This window comes from Eptesicus fuscus, chromosome 15, assembly GCF_027574615.1.
Source record: "Eptesicus fuscus isolate TK198812 chromosome 15, DD_ASM_mEF_20220401, whole genome shotgun sequence".
In the NCBI taxonomy this organism is placed as follows: domain Eukaryota; kingdom Metazoa; phylum Chordata; class Mammalia; order Chiroptera; family Vespertilionidae; genus Eptesicus; species Eptesicus fuscus.
This window is the reverse complement of record NC_072487.1, coordinates 4,714,520-4,728,401: the sequence shown is the minus strand read 5'-3', so window position 1 is coordinate 4,728,401 and position 13,882 is coordinate 4,714,520. Positions and strand designations below refer to the sequence as shown.

The following is a 13,882-nucleotide window of genomic DNA, read 5'->3' as shown; positions in this document are numbered from 1 at the left end:
ACAAGTGAGGAGTACATTCTGTTGGCAGGAGGATTCACCATGGGAGAGAAAAGACCAGAAGGAGACTCACCATAAGGAAGGAAGACCCAATAAATTCTTGGGAGGGATTAAGAGAGGTAAGAGGCAGCTGTGGGGTCAGCTGGTGGCTACACTCATCATGTGGTTCCCTCTGGTTGTTTGCAGATCAACATGGAATAGAGAAAAGAGGGTCATGTCATCCTATCTGTGAAACATGAGGCTGAGAAGAGATTCATCTCAGTTCCAGAATCATCCTGGGCCTTCAGAAAACAAAGGAGAGCATGTCTAAAGCGTTTGGAAATATCAGAGTCATATATGTCCTCAGAATGGGACTCCCTGTCTCTCCAGGTGTCAGCCCCTAGCCATCCTCAGGGACAAAGCCTCTCCACCTCCATCCCTGTCATATCACTGAACCCTAAAGTCCTTCTTATTCAAAAGGGTCGAGCTTTCCATGGAGATAAGTGGGTTAAGAACTAGTGACATCACTGACCAGCCTGATACACAACAAAACTCATCACCTGGACCCCATGTGAAAGTTGTCCTTGCCCACCCACCTTAGCCCAGAAGAGTCAGTAACACCAGTACCTGCCCAGCTGACTCTTAGGGAGTTTGCCAACGGTAACACTTCACCATCTGACCTCCTGTCCAGGAAGCCCCCATCCCTGCATCTTTCTGACTGCGGCCTGTCAGGCCAGCAGTACACCTGTGACGGTTCTGTTCTGCATGGCTATCTGTCCACCAGGTCCACCCATCTAGGGCCCCCGATGCCAGGACCATACAAATGCTAAAGAATAAAGAAATGACCACTTGCCTAAAGGACAGACACCCCCAATCCATCTGTAGGAAGAGGGGCCAGAAATCACCAACACCTATAGGGTTCTTTGGCCCTAAAGAATGGACCAACCTGATTAAGAGCAATGCGATGATTCAGAATGACCAGGGTCCATGCACACATAGGAGGGCCCACAGCCCCAGATGCCTCACTTGCATTCACAGAGAGCCTCCAATGCATATGCCCATTGATACATGAATATTCTTGCTCCACACACACATGCATCCAGACAAACACACACAAGTGGGGTGCTGGTGAATGCTGACCACTCTCAGGAGGATGCAGGAAAGACTTTACCCACCTGATGAACAGAGCCCCAGAGAGATATGCACCGTCAACTATCCCAAGCTAGTATGAGCCAGTTCCAGCGCACCCCATCCCGTCATACGATTTTGTGTGTACAACGCACTTACACCCTGAGTAGGAACCTCCACTCCCACCCAGATATATAAACAAAAATTAATTTACATATATGAATACACATGTACATTTCTACCCTCACTCTCCCTGAATATATAGATAGGCCACCTCTTAGTACCTGAATTGTTACCAACGAAACTCTAATCATCCTGAATATTCACATTCTACACCTACAATTATATATACACACACACAACATGGGCCTGTATACAAAAATGGGAAACCAACATACCACCCAGATATACACACTGAATACCTACACACACAGGCCCTCTAAAACCATCATGTACACAATTGTCTCATATGTCACCCAAATAAAGATCCATATGCAATCCCACAGCCGTAAAATGCACACACTCCATGATTCCTGAACACACACACACACACACACACACACACACACACACACACCCTGGACAGTCTCTTTGTTTGTAAACACGCAAAGTGAACTCTCACATTCCCTAGAATATACAGCCCATCCACAAACTCCAGGAACTCAAATACATACACAGTCACAAACTACTACTTATCAAATACATGTAAGTCCACCTCACACACACTGAGAGGACACATACAAGCAACACCACCAAATTCTGCAAGCATTACATTCTGGAACAGATGCAAAGAGGACCCTAAACCTCCGGACACACTCACAAATCCCAAATACACAGACCTCAAACCACTCATGAATATCCACCCCACACGCTCAGATAGATACATGCAAAACACAAAAGCACTGACAATCCCTTAACTCTCACTAATGTGCATACACAATTCTCACACACCTATGGAAACACACACACACACACACACACGCAAATATTCCCAATCCCTGAATATATACACCCCTTAAATACTATACATTATGCCACCTCTCCAGAATATAACCTCATCACCTCTCCTCTGCAATATGTAAAAAAAGCACACTATACACATTTTTTCTCTAGAATCACTCTGAATATACAGACCACTGCTTGCCAACTACTAGCAAATACATGTAGAAACACTTTAGTATTCTCCAAAGAAATACACTTTAAGTACACCTAAGAACCCCTGAACAAACTGATAATTCAAGTACCTGGTGATAGATATAAGCACATACCAGTAAACATGGGCAAGACATGCAGAAATATTTCCAGCAAAACACATATGAAATAACTTCCAAATTACCTCTAGCTAATAAGTCAGCTCTCACATCCACAAATACTAACAAATAACCTTATCACACACCTCCGATACATAGATACAATCCTTCCACTCCCCTGTATAAGCACAGAAACCCCTCTCTCCGTCAAATATACACATACTTGGTACCCAAAATATGTAAGCCTTAGAGCCCCTACTGAAAATACAAACATGTAGCTCCAGCAAATATCCTTCCCAATGGCCATGGCCCTGGAATACACACGTAAACTCCACACACACACTCTCCACAAGCCCCAAATATACCCACAAACACCCAGTACACTGCAAATATGCAAACCCATCTCCCTATACTTATGTCCCAAGTACACTTCATGCCACACTACCTACGTATACATAACCCCACACTCCCAAATTCCCACGCAGAATTAACTCTTCCATCTTTCAGAATACAGCCACACACACACCACACCAAATCATACTAACACTACTGCACACCCCCATATACAAGACCTACCAGTCCTAAAAATAGTCACAGTCCTGCTCTCTGCGCACTGAAACAGGCGTAGATCACAAAAAGAAATACACGCATTACAACATGCCCCGAATACACAATGACCCATCTACATTCCTCAAATACAAAACACAGATCATACATCCAAGAAAATGAATGCCTGCACTTGTCTTAACATTGCCCTATGTGTATGCAGATAATCCTTCCAAATCGGCCTTTAGAAAAAAACCAGAATTCAAAGGGGGAAAAACAAAACGAGTAAATTTCAGCAAACACCAAATGACAAACACATTACTACCAACTGCTTGAGTATCACGCACTACATCTCAACACCCTCCAAATACAGCACTCAACCCTACACACCCACAAAAACAGGCATGACCTCCCCGTGATCACAGACATCCGCAGACAAAGCGAGCGCACACATTTGAATCCACACCTCAGATTCCCGCCACCGAGTGAACAGGCAGAGACCCCAGGCCTGCCCGCCACCCTAGGATTCACAGACCCCAGCCTGCCCGCCACCCCGGGCTTCACAGACCCCAGGCCTGCCCGCCACCCCAGGCTTCACACACCCCAGGCCTGCCCGCCACCCCAGGCTTCACACACCCCAGGCCTGCCCCCCACCCCAGGCTTCACACACCCCAGGCCTGCCCGCCACCCCAGGCCTGCCCACCATCCCAGGCCTGCCCCCCACCCCAGGCTTCACACACCCCAGGCCTGCCCTCCACCCCGGGCTTCACACACCCCAGGCCTGCCCGCCACCCCAGGCTTCACAGACCTCAGGCCTGCCCGCCACCCCAGGCCTCACACACCCCAGGACTGCCCTCCACCCCAGGCTTCACACACCCCAGGTCTGCCCGCCACCCCAGGCTTCACAGACCTCAGGTCTCCCCGCCACCCCAGGCTTCACACACCCCAGGCCTGCCCGCCACCCCAGGCTTCACAGACCTCAGGTCTGCCCGCCACCCCAGGCTTCACACACTCCAGGCCTGCCCGCCACCCCAGGCTTCACACACCCCAGGCCTGCCCGCCACCCGAGGCTTCACACACCCCAGGCCTGCCCGCCACCCCAGGCTTCACACACCCCAGGCCTGCCCGCCACCCCAGGCTTCACAGACCTCAGGTCTCCCCGCCACCCCAGGCTTCACACACCCCAGGCCTGCCCGCCACCCCAGGCTTCACACACCCCAGGCCTGCCCGCCACCCCAGGCCTCACACACCCCAGGCCTGCCCGCCACCCCAGGCCTCACACACCCCAGGCCTGCCCGCCACCCCAGGCTTCGGGGCAGAGGCATTACTGTCGGTCAGCAAGGCCGCTCCCTCAGTGGCGGGTGCGGGTGAAGGAAACCGCGGGCTGAGAGGCTCCATGGGGAAGGCAGGCCTGTGAACTGTGCGGAGGGGGGAGGCTTCGCCCTGTCCTCTCATTTCAATGAGGCGGCGGCTTCCTGCTGAACCGGAGGACGCTTTCCAATTCGGAAGAACTGCCGGGAGCTGCGTGTTCAGAAAGCGGGGGACACGGAAGGGGCCCCGAGGGGACAGCTCACAGGCATTCCTGGACCCAGTGGAGGCCCCGCATCCCTGACCGCCCCGCCCAGCACAGCCAGTTAGAATCCATTCCCAGGGGACACACCACCGGAAGTGAGCGGTGTGGGGGTGAACACAGACCTGGGGGCAAACAGCCCACGTGGTGAACAGCGGAGAAGAGGGGGACCCCTGAGGGGTGAGGAGGCCGCGCGCCCCTTACCTCCCTGTTTACCTAACGGACTCTGGAGGCCGCCATGCCAGGCCCCACGCGCAGCCTGGGCGGCAGTTGGGGACCCTCCCTGCCGTTAGCGCATGCGCGCCTATGGGGGCCAACGGCCGCAACGGACGCTGGGAGCAGTTGCAGGACAGAGCCCCGCCCCCAGTGGGCGTGCTCCTGCGTCCTGGCGCGAGGCCCCCTGGGAAGAGGCCCAGGCTGTCCCTGCAGCAGAGGAAGGAGGTGGAGGGAGGGGGCCCCTGGGAAGCCTCCTGCAGGTCCTCCTCCTCAGAACCTCCCAGCGCGTGTGCAGGGAGCACTTGGGTTTTAAAGCTGCAAACGTGCAGGCCGTGCACTTAGCTGCCCCTGGGACAGAGGTTGGGAGAGGCGGGCCTGAAGCACTTTCCTCGGAGGGGCAATGCCTCCATGCCCTTGGAGTGCATTTCCGTGGTTTCTGAAGAGCAGTCCTTCCTCCTAGAAGTCTGGGCGTTCCATCGCACAATTCTGGCCAAGAATTTTAGACCTCGGACACACCCTAAGAGACACTTGCCCCTGACCCCGTTCCTCCTGTATTTATTTATTACGTGGAGGCTTTTCAATAAATGTTGCTTCACAGATGTTTCTGTTTCAAGGTGGTTGTTCAAACATTGATCAAAACGTGGCTGCCTGGGCCAGTTTCCCTTGACATGGCAGGTAGCATGGGAACAATGTCACCCTGCCCACCCTGCATTTTTTTTTTCAATTATATTGCAGAATTTCACTTGTCAATAAAACATGTATATAGTAACAGAATCAACATACTGACTTGAGTTTGTCATACTTTCCAAAGAAACTGAAATTATACCATCATCTTTCCGGTCATTTGCAAGAGGGGAAAGAGGCAGGAGAAAGACTCCACTACATTTTCCATTTTGCACAATTTGTGAACTATGCAAAGGCATTACTTGTTTAAAACATTACATTAAAATCACTCAAAGGGTAAAAAGTTAGACATTGAACCCAATACTCTGAGAAACAAAATGTGGTGATTTCTGGCCTTGCCCTGTAGGCTGCAGGGCCTTGCCCTGATGGACTGGAGCAAAGGGGATGGTTTGTAAGGCTGGGCCGGCTGCATCTGCTGTGCTTCCAGCATTGGGTGGAACTTGGGGCCACATGACTGCTTCCTAAGGAATGAGGTGCACACAGCCACTGAGCATGCCGCCTCGGCGGGGTCAATCCTAATTTCAAACACTGGGATCCATGAGCCATAAGTTCCCATTATTTCTTCAGGCCGCATGTTCTGAATTTTGTTCAGAAAGTGTAGCCTGCATTGAAGTAAACCAAGACCAGGTAGGAAGCAGGCTGAGGGACCCAGAACTAGGGTGATGGATCAAGAACGGAGATAAAGGGCACATCAATGACTGGGTGCCTACAACTTACCTTGGAGAAGGTCATTACTGCTAGTGTGTCTTTATATTTGTGACTTTAAATTTGAAAGGAACTGCTGGTTCTTGCCTACCTATCAGAGCCCTCCATGGAATGCCCCCCACCCAACCCCAGTCCATGGTCCTCTGCCCCTCCCCCGCTGCAGAATGTCAGGAGTCCTACATTCTACCGTTCAAATCCAAACCTTCCCTCCACTGGATGCTGAGCAGCTGTTGGAGCAGGTCACTCTCTGGATCCTCGACTTGACTTTTCTGGTTGTGGAGGCTACTAGGCAGCGGTGGTCAGTGAATGAGCCTGCGGGGATGGCTTCAGTAGGAGGTAAGCCTATAGATTGGAGGGGGGATGGTTTAAACACTGAGCTGTCCCTCAAAACTTGGGATTGAAATGTGACACTGGGGAAACTCGGTTTGAGTGCAGTAGGGGGGAGAGAGCACTGGACCTCCAAGGACCTGTCCCCCGGGGCGGCTGGGAGCCAGTGGGAACCTGTGACGGCACTGGCCAGGAGGGCTCCTCAGAGGGGGGTCAGGGTGGCTCAGGGACATGCCTGGGTGTGGAGAAAGGACGGCAGCAGGCACGTGGGTTCTTCCCAGAGGGGAGACGAGCCGCTTCCACGTGTGTGGGGGGAGTAGTGGGCGATGTCGTGGGGGTGGCACAGGGTGGTCACGGGAAAGCCCAGTCCTGTGGGCTGTTCTTCGGGCACCTGGAGCTGGCCCCGCAGCATCTTTCTAAGGGATTGAGCTGAGTGCACTAGAGCGAAGGGGGCAGTGGGAGGGTGGCCTCAGCCAGAAAGCTGTCCAGTGGGGCTGTGTGTGGACACGTCCACAATGAAATGTCCGCCCGAGGGCTGGGCTGGAAGGTCCTCCGCCTGCTGCAGCCCAGAGCTTCTCCCCTGCTGCCAGCCCAGAGCTCACTGCTCCTCAGCTTAGGGAGCTGCTTGTTGGCTTGGGATCCACATGGGCAGGGCGGTCCGGAAACTTCCACCAAGATCGGGCCTGGTTCCCTGAGCTGTCCTTGAATTGTTCCCCCCCCCCCCGCCCCCGTGCCACCCAGGTCTTCAGACCCACTCCCTCTTGTCCTGCATCTCATGGCGCACCCTCTGCCCCGCCCTTTACCTTTGAGATGAGGATTTTGCTGAGAGTCCACGTCCCTGCTTCAGGGACAGAAAACAGATGTGGAGCGTGGGTGGTGTTCCGTGGAACGTGTGCGAAGGCGGATTCCTTTTTAAGGGGGAGGGAGCACAGGGGCAGGAAGACCATGGTCTGTGTCAGTAGTAAACGGCCAAGGCCGCCTGTCCTGAGTAATGAGGGGCGCGGTGTGCAGCGTGCTCTCCTGGACGAGGTCTGCTCCAGCTCCTCTGAGCGGGGGTGTGTTCAGACAACTGTGTCCCACTGTCACCGCTCACACCTGCTTCCTACTGTGCCTTCACTTCCCCCTGTTGGGAGCTGGAGGGGGAAGGACCTCACCCAGTCTGCAGTCCCACGACCCATCTAACAGGACAGCAGCTCTGGAAGTTTCTGGAAACCCCTACCACCAGTCCCACTTTGCCCCATTCCGTGGCCCTCCTCTAACGCTCTGCAGCCATTGCTGGCTGTGAAATGACAGAGCTCCTGAGGGTGGCCATCAGTCTGAGCGCTGGGGCCGAGTGGCAGGACCTGGCCCGTGTTAAGTGTTCACTGTTGGTTCCGACACACATGTGCATGCTGGGCGGTGTGTTGAAGGGTTAGATCAGGGCTCCTGTGCCTTCTTGTGGAGAGACATTACTCCAGTGTTTCTGTGTTGTTGTGCAAGCCCGGGACAGAAAGGGGGTGACTTGTACTGAGGAGGAGGAAGACTGAGGAGCAGATGGGCCCTAATATGTTAGACACGGCCTGTTCTCAGAGGCCCTTTGGTGCCTAGAACTCACCTCGGAGATGTAAGTTCCAAGGTCACTACCGCTAGTGGGTCTGCCTAGGGTCGTTGCCCCAGAGCAGACTCCGTCCCAGGGCCATGCCTCTGAGGCTGGCAGGGTCGGTGCCGGGGAATCCTTAGGAAGCTCTCAGGGTCAGCGCTGGCTGGGGCTGTTGCTTCTCGCAGACAGTGGTCAGGGAGCCTTGGTGAACGGGGAGCAAGCTCTCCAGTGGAATAATTCCCAACTGGAGGTCAGAGCGTGACAATGACCTGAGGACATTTGCCACCTCCGCAGTTTGCCCATCCAAATGGCCCTCCCTGGTGAGACTCACGGCCCTGGTTCCCCAGCGGCTGAAGGGGCCCAGAGCGCCTCAGTGCTGTGTGCTGGTTCCCCTCCTCCATCCCCCCTTTCCTTTGTCTCAACAGCATCTGCAGCGCGGGGAGCGGATGTGAGCCTGAAGCCCGGTGCCTCCATGACTCCTTTCATGGCCCAGCCCTGTCCCCCGCCCTCTACTGGCCCCGCACACCGGCCCCCTGGGGAGCAGCACCTGCCGCCCCCCAGGACCCCGTCCTTCCCCCCTGGCCGCCCCCTGGTGCTGCCGGCTTGGCCCAGGACACCTCTGGTGGCAGGAGATGCTGGTCAAGGCCCCGTTGGGACTGGGGCTGACAACATCATGGACCAGGTCAGGTCAGAAGGGAGACGACCACAGCCCTCCCAGACTCAGACCATTGTCCTGACTCAGGCCCCCCTCTACGGGAGTGCTCCAGGTGCCATCTGTGGGGGTGCTGTGTGTCCTGCACCCCTCTTCTTGGAAGCCACTGCTGTGGAGACGATGATGCACGCCTTGGCTTTTGGGGGCACCCAGGCCGGCAATGGAGGCTGGTGTCCCAGTCTTCCTCCTCAAGCTCCACCACCAGCTGCCCAGCTGGCCCCCATCATCCCCCGAGTGGACCCTGGAACACGGCCACACGGGGCTTCCATAGAGGGTGGCCTGGCCGCCTCCCAGTCCAGGGCCTCGCTGGAGGACACCTCTAACCCCAAGAGTGTGTACGAGGACTTCCATCGTTGGCAGCGCTTCAAGGCCCTGGCCCGGGGGCACCTTCCCCAGAGTCCTGATGCGGAAGCTCTTTGCTGCTTCCTCATGTGAGTGCACTGGGCAGGGCAGAGGGTGCGCCCGGAGCTCTCCCATCACAGAGGAGGTGGGAGGGCCTGCAGGCTGGCTGATCCTGGGACGCTGGCGGGAAGGCCTGAGGGTGGGGTCCCAGTTAGGGGTGCGAGTGCGGGGTCACCTCCAGTCCTGGTTCACGGGCTGGTGTGGATGTGAGGCTGTGACAGCAGCAGCTGGAAGGCGTGTCTTTGCACACAGATGCCTCCTCCCTCACCTGTGGGCGCTCAGTCCTGCCGGGTGGGGGTGGGACTGGCTCCACTGAGCTGGGGTGGCCAGGCGGGTGGAGGCCAGGCTGGACCGTGACTGACCCTGAGGCATTACAGGCCAGCGCTCCGGCCCCTGTCCCGCCTGAAGCCCACCATGACGCTGGAGGAGGGAATAGGGCGGGCCATGCAGGAATGGCAGCGCAAGAGCACCTGTGACCGGAGGGTCTATTTCGAGATGGCAGAAAAGTGAGTCAGGGTCCTGGGTCCCCACACCTGGGGGGGGGGGGGAATGAGGGGCTGCCTGCGGGGCAGGGTCCAGCTGTGAGGGCTCATCAGAGAGGAGGGGGTAGGAGGGTGTCAGCACGGGGTCCCCACAGCCCAGAGGCACTTTGTCCTGGAGGAGTCTCTCCCTCAGCTTCAGAGCGTGGGTGCTCCTGTCCCACCTCCCCGGGAGCTCCCCCTCCTCTGACGCTGACCCGTCCTGGGTGGGACATGAAGGCTCAGGACAGGCTGGGGAGGAGGTGCCCGCCCAGTGGGCCAGACTCCAGCCAGAGGGGCTGTGCAGCAATGTGCTCAGCCAGCCTCCTGCCTCCCCAGTGTCCGGGCCCTGGCAGCCCCAAGGCCCTTGCTCTCCATCCCTCCATCCGCTGCTGCCTTTGCGGGGCTCCCAGTGGCCTCCTTCTCAGCACAGCCTGTGCCCCTCACCCCCAGGTTCATGGAGTTTGAGGCGGAGGAGCAGATGCACGTTCAGAAGTTGCAGTTGAAGAAGGGGGCGCAGACCCAGCCTCCTCCTGCCCCACCGAGACCTGATCCTCGGGGGCCCCCAGCCCTAGTGGTGGGCATGCAGCCAGGTAAGCCAGCATGTTCCCATGAGAGCCCATGGCCAAAGGCAACAGGGCCTAGCGCAGGCCACTGTCCTCCCCTTTCGGCCCTTTTCCTTCAGTGGGGCTTTGGTCTTGCAAGGGAAACAGCCCTGAGAGCCGGGCCTCAGCGGCCCTGTGTCCCCATGGGGTCTTGACCAGGTCCACCCTCTCATCCCCTCGCCTGCTCCCTGTCAAGGCCCCACATGAAGTCTGCTGAGAAGCGGGCTGGCTGCGGGGCCCCTTTTAGAGTGGGTGGCTCCACTCGTCTTCACAGCTGACTCTCTTGGGTGCTCCCCTCTGGCCTCCCCTCACACAGTCACAAGGCATCAGTGGCCCTGCCCCAGCCACACCCTTATTAATGCCCCAATACTGCCCTCAGCATCGAATGCCCTGGAGGTGGGAGCTTTATCCCCTCACGCTCCTCCTCTTCCCTCTCTGCCCAGCGCCCACCCCCAGGAAGGCTGTACCCAGCACCCAGTGCGCCCACACACCCCAGCCACCCTGGGAGACTGAGTCACGTGATGGGATCCCCCCTGAGGCCGAGCAAGAGGACATGGACATCATGGATGAGCTGCCCATGGGGGCGCCCGGTGGAGGATGGGAAGATGAAGTGAAGGAGTGGCTGCAGGATGAGGGTCTCCTGAGCTACCTGGACCAGCTGTGCTCCCAGGAAGACTTTGTCACCCAGGTGGGCTGGCTCACAGCTCGGGGCCTACAAGGTCCCAGAGGGTGGCGCTGCTGCACCCAAACCTGGGTTCCCCCAGGCTGATGGGATTGGGCTCTGCTCTTTGCTGCTGAGCTGGGCGCGTGAGAGTGTGTGTGTCTGTGTGCGCATGTGTGGGTGCAATGTGTGTGCTGTGTTCATGTGGGTGTTCCCTTTTGTGTGTATGTGCATGTATGTGTTTCTCTATGTGTGTTTCTGTGCATGTATGTGTTTCTGTGTGTGTGTGCATGTATGTGTTTCTGTGTGTGTGTGTGTGTGTGTGTGTGTGTGACCGTGATGGAGTGAAACACCCACCTGTGCAGGAGGACGGGGTGGGTCTTGGCTTTCCCACTTGTCCTCTAGGCCCCGCTGACTCCCAGTTCACTCCCTGCCAAGGGGCTCATGGCCGCTTCCTTCTGTCCCAGGTGGAGGAGGTCATTGACCCCCAGTTCCTGAAGCAAATGAATTCCCCAGACGCTCAGCAGGACCCCTTGGCCCTGGCTGAGAAGTTGGAGCAGGAAGAAGGGCTCACTGCTGCCCAGGTGAGCCAGGGGAGGGTGGGACCTTAGGGAGATGGGAGGGGGACCCCAAGTGAGCCATAGGACCAGGGACCCCAGGGGAGATAGAGGGACAGGCCCTAGTAAGTCAGGGAGGGAGGGATCCAGGTAGATCGGGGTGGGGGCTGGGGAGGAGGGGCCTCAGGGAGCCAGGGCAGGGAGCAACCTGGAACAGGGCGCACATGCCTGTGTCCACGCCACCCCTGCCTGCAGGCAGCGCATGCCGAGGGGCCGGCCCTGGGTGGGAGCAGCGCGGGACAAGAAGGAGAGGACAACAGAGAGGAGGAGGGGATGGGAGCCCCGAAGGGCAGGGGCACAAAGCTGGGAATATGGCACAGGGGACGGAGCAGAGCCACATGACTGTCATGGATTCGAGTCACGGTGTCCCCTCCTCCGCTCCTCCCCCCAGTGTCACTGTCCCATCACCCACCTCCTCCTCCTCTCACACGTGTGCAGCGCCAGTCACTGTCCCCTTCTTCCTCCAGCTGGCAGAGGAGCGACTCCTGGCCTCCGAGGAGGGGGGCGTGCAGGCACCCCCGAGTCACGGTGCTCCCCTGTGGGACTCCAGTCCTTCTGAGTCTGCGAGCAGCCCAGAGGCCCGGAGGCATGAGTACGGCCCCCAGCTGGAGGTCATTGACACAGCCTGCCCGCCAGAGACTGGCTTCCAGGACCGGCAGAGGCGCGGCCCAGCACACGCCCCCCGCTCCAGGCCCCCGGCTGCTGCTGTCTCTTCGGGGCGTGAGGAGCCCCCACCGCTCCGGGCTCGGTGCCCCCCCGCTGCTCCCCAGGGCCACGGGCCTGCTGACTGTGCACGGGGACCCAGGGGCGCCTGCGTCCCCAGAGAGGCCTCTCTGGTCAGGGAGCCGCTCGGGCCAGCGGACAGGCCCCGTGAGGCCGAGGAGGACCTCGCCAGCCTGGCCTTCCTCTGGGCCTCTCCCGGCCGCCTGCTGCCCTGCGCGCTCTCTCTGAGTCCTGTCCCTGCCTCGGGCCTGGCCCGCCCTGGAGGTCGGGGGCCCCGGGGCGCTGCCCAGTCCGGGTCCCTGCAGAGACGAGGCCTCAGCCATGCTCCCCCTGCAACTGGCCAGTCTGGGAAGCGCGCTCTGGGGGGAGACCCCGCCCATGCGGAGAAGACCCCCGGCCCAGGGGCCGAGCTCGGGGTCTGGGGGAGGCCAGCACTGGCTCCGGGGCTGGTTCCCTCCTCACAGCCTCACAAGAGAAAGGGTGACCCGTCTGACCCAGGGAGCTGGAGGAAGCGGCACTGCAGCCAGTATGGAGCAGAGGGGTGTGTCCCCCACTGCCAGCGCCCCGAGGGGCCCAGACTCCATGGGACCTGGCTGTCCCCCAGAGGAGCCAAGGGCTCCTTCTCATCGCAGGGCTGATCCTGCGGTTCCACTGACATGGGAGGATGGGAGGCAGGGAGGGAGGGCAGGACTGTTATGGCGGGGTGGGCCTGGGTGGGTAGGAGGGAGGGCAGGACCCTTAGGGTGGGGGTGGGCCTGGGGTGGGGTAGGAGGTAGGGCACGACCCTTAGGGCGGGGGTTGGCCTGGAGTGGGGGTAGGAGGGAGGGCAGGACCTTTAGAGTGGGGGTGGGCCTGGGGTGGAGTAGGTGGGAGGGCAGGACCCTTAGGGTGGGGGTGGGCCTGGGGTGGGGTAGGAGGGAGGGCAGGACCCTTAGGGTGGGGGTGGGCCTGGGGTGGGGTAGGTGGGAGGGCAGGACCCTTAGGGTGGGGATGGGCCTGGGGTGGAGTAGGTGGGAGGGCAGGACCCTTAGGGTGGGGATGGGCCTGGGGTGGGGTAGGAGGGAGGGCAGGACCGTTAGGGTGGGGGTGGGCCTGGGGGGTTAGGACTAGCACCTTTGGGGCATTGTGGGTCAGTTATGAATAAAGATAATTTTGTTTGAAAATGCTCTGGGGCTGCTGTGTCCATACTTGGTCTGCGCTGCTCCTTGGAGAGGGGACCTCAGAGGAAGGGAGGAGCGGGAGGTCCTGGGCGCTCTGCATCCACAGTCCCTCCTTCCGACTGACAGGGACCTCTTCCCACTGCTCCTGGGAGCACACAGCTCTCTAATCCCCAGGGACCCCTCACATCACTTCTGCTCCCAAGACCAGACTCTGGGCTGACCCGAGAGGGAAAGGCTGGGCCTCAGGGGCAGGCTGTCCCCTCTGGGCCTCCTGCAGGAGGAGCATCCTCTGTCTCTGTGGGTGACTGAACGTGGAGGGGGGTGGGGGAGAGGCTGGGACAAGGGGGTGACAGGGAGTAATGGCGACAAGCCTGTTAAAGGTGGGTACATGGGGAATGACAGTGGGTCGGGAGGATAAGTCCCTTGCAGGATTTCTGTGTGGGACAATCTTGTCCAGCTGGGGGAGCAGGACCCAGCTGCTGTGGCTGGGGGACTGGGCTCAG

At 58.3% G+C, this 13,882-nt stretch overlaps 2 protein-coding genes across 4 annotated transcripts in view; one reads left to right on the top strand and one right to left on the bottom strand.

Moving 5' to 3' along the window:
• LOC129151658 (putative spermatogenesis-associated protein 31C1) overlaps window positions 1-4,733 on the bottom strand; it is a 42,806-nt gene extending 38,073 nt beyond the window's left edge. The window contains exons 1-2 of one of the 3 annotated variants that reach the window (XM_054727351.1): window positions 4,675-4,733; window positions 71-169 (exon numbers count right to left, since the gene is read on the bottom strand). In XM_054727351.1, the coding sequence (XP_054583326.1) occupies window positions 71-73 (3 nt within the window). In that variant the 5' untranslated portion in view covers window positions 74-169; window positions 4,675-4,733. The other 2 variants (XM_054727350.1, XM_054727349.1) reach the window with 2 other exon arrangements.
• A 1,662-nt stretch (window positions 4,734-6,395) lies between these two features.
• LOC129151725 (NUT family member 2G-like) lies at window positions 6,396-12,876 on the top strand. Its single transcript, XM_054727618.1, has 7 exons — window positions 6,396-6,411; window positions 8,407-9,124; window positions 9,473-9,601; window positions 10,067-10,206; window positions 10,662-10,906; window positions 11,347-11,463; window positions 11,964-12,876. The coding sequence occupies exons 1-7, from the start codon at window positions 6,396-6,398 to the stop codon at window positions 12,855-12,857; spliced, it is 2,259 nt and encodes a 752-aa protein (XP_054583593.1). The 3' UTR covers window positions 12,858-12,876.
• Window positions 12,877-13,882: the final 1,006 nt, after the last annotated feature.

What these genes read in the sequence shown, in the direction of transcription:
- LOC129151725 (XM_054727618.1), top strand. An exon ending in AGTGGTGGGCATGCAGCCAG is followed by an intron (nt 10,207 to 10,661) that starts GTAAGCCAGCAT and finishes CTCTCTGCCCAG; the next exon opens with CGCCCACCCCCAGGAAGGCT. An exon ending in AGGAAGACTTTGTCACCCAG is followed by an intron (nt 10,907 to 11,346) that starts GTGGGCTGGCTC and finishes CTTCTGTCCCAG; the next exon opens with GTGGAGGAGGTCATTGACCC.